This window comes from Electrophorus electricus, chromosome 10 (genome assembly GCF_013358815.1).
Source record: "Electrophorus electricus isolate fEleEle1 chromosome 10, fEleEle1.pri, whole genome shotgun sequence".
Classification (NCBI taxonomy): Eukaryota; Metazoa; Chordata; class Actinopteri; order Gymnotiformes; family Gymnotidae; genus Electrophorus; species Electrophorus electricus.
The window spans coordinates 25077056-25082055 of NC_049544.1; the positions used below are offsets into that span (position 1 = coordinate 25077056).

A 5000-nucleotide genomic window follows, 5' to 3' on the forward strand; every position below is an offset into this window, starting at 1 on the left:
AGGGCTAGGATACACGGAGTACAAACCAACACAACCATGCGAAAAACATACAACCATTCAAGCCTAACATTCCAATGAGTGGCTAAACACTGGGATCCAGACAGGGTTTAAATAGATGAACTTCATACTAGAAACGAGGGACAGGTGTGGAAAATCAAACGAGGGGCGGAGAAAATGAAACCGTGGAACGGAACCAAAACACACACGACAGGGAAAACATGGAACACGGAACCTGGGAGGGACTGATCGTGACAGTATACCATTATTTTTGGTGTAAATGTGCTATTTTAATTAGTAGTTATCTTATTGTTGACAGATATTAGTGTTATTTTTTTGGTGTTAAATTCTTTAGCTATTTCAGATTTTGTATACAAAGTACCCCAAAGTTCTCTACTTGAATGCTAATGACTTTGCACTCTACTAGAACACAGCAAAATATCTGATGTACAGTTCTATATTTAACTAAGCCTCCCATTGGATAAATACTGCATGGGTGATTGTTTCAGCTGGCAACAAGTTATTCAACCCTAACTGATGCAGTGAGTAGCTTCTCATTTGTTGAAACAACCATGTTGAAAGACACATCCTGTGGTCGTGGAAAAGATATTAATCTGTTTCAGAAGGGTCAAATTATTGGCACGCATCAAGCAGAGAAAACATCTAAGGAGATTGCTGAAACTACTAAAACAGGGTTAAGAACTGTCCAACGCATTATTAAAAAGTGGAAGGGCAGTGGGGAAACATCATCTTCGAGGAAAAAATGTGGTCAGAAAAAAATCTTAAATGATCATGATCGGCGATCACTTAAACGTGTGGTGAAATCAAATCATAGAAAAACAACAGTAGAACTGTTTAATATGTAGATATGTAGATATGTTTAATAGTGAAAGTAAGAGCATTTTCACACACAATGCAAAGGGAACTCAAGGGATTGGGACTAAACAGCTGTGTAGCCTTAAGAAAACCACTTGTCAGTGAGGCTAACCGGCAAAAACGGCTTCAATGAAGCATAAAGCTTGGACTCTGGAGCAATGGAAGAAGGTCACGTGGTCTGGTGAGTCCAGATTTACCCTGTTCCAGAGTGATGGGCACATCAGGGTAAGAAGAGAGGCATCTGAAGTGATGCACCCATCATGCCTAGTACCTACCGTACTAGCCTGTGGGGGCAGGTTGCTGCAGTTGGTCAGGTCTAGGTTCAGCAACATTATGTGCCCAAAGAATGAGGTCAGCTGACTACCAGAATATACTGAACGACCAGGTTATTCCATCAATGGATTTTTTTCTTCCCTGTTGGCATGGCCAACACCCCCCCCCCCCCTGGTAAAACACAAATGGCGAAAATATGGAACAGTGGTGAACCTTCCCAGGAGTGGCCGGCTGACCAAAATTACCCCAAGAGCGCAGGTCATCCAAGAGGTCACAAAAGACCCCACAACAACATCCAAAGAACTGCAGGCCTCACTTGCCTCAGTTAAGGTCAGTGTTCATGACTCCACCATCAGAGGCTGGGCAACAATGGCCTGCATGGCAGAGTTCCAAGACAAAAACCACTGCTGAGCAAAAAGAACATAAAGGCTCGGCTCAGTTTTGCCAGAAAACATCTTGATGATCTCCAAGACTTTTGGGAAAATATTGATGTGGCAAAAGTTGAACGTTTTGGAAGGTCTATGTTCCATTACATCTGGTGTAAAAGTAACATCATACCAACAGTAAAATATGATGGCGGTAGTGTGATGGTCTGGGGCTGTTTTACTGCTTCAGGACCTGGAAGACTTGCTGTGGTAAATGGAACCATGAATTCTGCTGTCTACCAAAAAATCCTGAAGGAGAATGTCTGGCCATCTGTTCGTGACCTCAAGCTGAAACGCACTTGGGTTCTGCAGCCCAACCTTTACTAGCACGTAACCTTCCCCACCAGGGGAAATAGGACACTAGACCACTGCTACACCCCATACAAGGACAGCTACAAGGTACTAGCTCATCCACCGTTTGGTAAGTCGGACCACGGCGCCATCTTCCTCATACCAAAATATAAACAAAAGCTGAAACGGGGAAACTCCGGTTCAGAGGGAGGTCTTGCACTGGACAGACCAATCGGTGGCCGCTCTGCAGAACGCTCTGGATGACGCGGAATGGGAGATGTTCTGGCACAGCACTGATGTCAACGAGTTTATGGAGGCAGTAATAGGGTTTATTGGGAAACGTGGATGATATGATCCCAAGCGCCACCATCAAGATGTTTCCCAACCAGAAGCCATGGGTGGACAAAACCATATATAATACAAAAACTATATAATACAGTTCTATATTAGAATTCTGTATAATACACTTCTATAAGAGTTCTGTATAATACAATTCTATATAGTACAGTTCTATATTAGAGTTCTGTATAATACAGTTCTATATAATACAGATCTATATTAGAGTTCTGCATAATACAGTTCTACATATTACAGTTCTATATAATGCAGTTCTATATATTATACTTCTATATAATACAGTTCTAAATATTAGTTATATATTACACTTCTATATATATTACTATTTTATATAACAGTTTTATATAATAGTTTTATATTACACTTCTGTATAATACAGTTCTATAAGAGTTCTGTATAATACAGTTCTATATAAGTTATATATTACAGTTCTATGTAATACAGCTCTATAGTACAGTTCTATAGTACAGTTCTATATAATACTGTTCTAAATTAGAGTTCTGCATAATACAGTTCTATAGTAGTTCTATATAATAGTTCTATATTAGCATTTTGTATAATACAGTTCTACATATTACAGTTCTATAATACAGTTCTATATTAGAGTTCCATATAATACAGTTCTACATATTACAGTTCTATAGTACAGTTCTATATAATACTGTTCTATATATTAGTTATATATTACACTTCTATATATATTATTTTATATAACAGTTTTATATAATACAGTTCTATATTACACTTCTGTATAATGCAGTTCTACATATTACAGTTCTATATAGTACAGTTCTATATTAGAGTTCTGTATAATACAGTTCTATATAATAGTTCTATATAATACAGCTCTATAGTACAGTTCTATATAATACAGTTCTATTTTAGAGTTCTGCATAATACATTTCTACATATTACAGTCCTATAGTAGAGTTCTGCATAATACAGTTCTATATTAGAGTTCTGCATAATACAGTTCTACATATTACAGTCCTATAGTACAGTTCTATATAATACAGTTCTATATTAGAGTTCTGTACAATACAGTTTTACATATTACTGTTCTATAGTACGGTTCTATATTAGAGTTTCGTGTTATACAGTTCTATAGTGCAGTTCTACATATTGCAGTTCTATATAATACAGTTCTATGTAATACAGCTCTATAGTACAGTTCTATGTAATACAGCTCTATAGTACAGTTCTATATAATACTGTTCTATATTAGAGTTCTGTATAATATACTTCTACATAATACAGTTCTATACAGTTCTATAATAGTTCTATATATTACACTTCTATATAATATAGTTCTAAATATTAGTTATATATATATATATATATATATATATATATATATATATATATATATATATATATGATATATATTTATATTAGTTATATATTACACTTCTATATATATTATTATTTTATATAACAGTTTTATGTAAAACAGTTCTATATTACACTTCTGTATAATACAGTTCTATGTAATACAGTTCTATATATTACACTCCAGTTAATCAGTAGCACCTCACTTACTCTTTGAAGTATCACATTTCTTCCTTCTTTTTTCTTTCTTTCTTGTTCATCCTTTCTTTTGTCTTATTGGGTAACTGTGATAAATCAGTGAGTGGGACAGTAGAAGCAGGTCATCAGTGTGGAGTATCTGCAGGTGTTAGAAGTCCCTCACTTCTAACCTCTCTCCTCTCTGCCTTTCCTTTGTGTGTGCTTATGTGTGTGTATGTTATCCGCACACCTGTGTGAATCTCCAGATAACAGTCTGTGTGCATCACGGTTAGTCCCTTCCAGCTTCTGTGTTCCATGTTTTCTCTGTCTTGTGTATTTTAGTTCCACGCCGTAGTTTCATTTTCTCTGCCCCTCGTTTGATTTTCCACACCTGTCCCTCGTTTCTACCTTAAGTTCATGTATTTAAACCCTGTCCGATTCCCTGTGTCTTGGCTGTTCAGCTTCAGGTAGAGCTTCTCTACCAGGAAGGAGATTCATGTCTGTTCTTTCTCTCAAGCTTCACTTATTACACACCTGCATTTTTCTTTCATGCCAAGCTTCTAACTTTAATGATTTCTGAAGGTTAAGCACTTTGTGAGGCAGTGGAAGTTCTGGTTATTGATTCTGTGTCTTGAATGATTATTACTCATTTGATGCAGGTCGTTGGAACGTCGGCTGCAGCGGCCCCTGCTGGCCAAGTCTAGAACTTTACCCAGCATCCCTCAGTCCCCACTTATCGGACGAGTGCATCAGCACTCTCACGTCATTCGTGGAAATCCGCCCCACACACGCCTCCCTTCTAGCCCTGCCCACCTCAGCGCCTGCACATTGCCCACTGCAGGTACTGTAAAGTTACTTTACACCAATAAACATGTATTAGTCACACACGCTGCTTTACACCTATACCAGTGTATTACTGACACACACACACACACACACACACACGCTGCTTTACACCTATACCAGTGTATTACTGACACACACACACACACAGCTTTACACCTATACCAGTGTATTACTGACACACACACACACAGCTTTACACCTATACCAGTGTATTACTGAAACACACACACACACACACACAGCTTTACACCTATACCAGTGTATTACTGACACACACACACACACACACACACACGCTGCTTTACACCTATACCAGTGTATTACTGACACACACACACACACACACGCTGCTTTACACCTATACCAGTGTATTACTGACACACACACACACACACACGCTGCTTTACACCTATACCAGTGTATTACTGA

The 5000-nt window shown here is 37.9% G+C and overlaps 1 protein-coding gene across 4 annotated transcripts in view; it reads left to right on the forward strand.

Moving 5' to 3' along the window:
* The window catches only part of LOC113579361 (ankyrin repeat and fibronectin type-III domain-containing protein 1), a 112873-nt gene that overhangs the window by 11086 nt on the left and 96787 nt on the right, over positions 1-5000 (forward strand). For all 4 annotated transcript variants that reach the window (XM_035530429.1, XM_035530427.1, XM_035530430.1 and 1 more), the window contains one exon: positions 4385-4566. In XM_035530429.1, coding sequence (XP_035386322.1) covers positions 4385-4566 — 182 coding nt within the window. The remainder of the gene's footprint in view (positions 1-4384; positions 4567-5000) is intronic.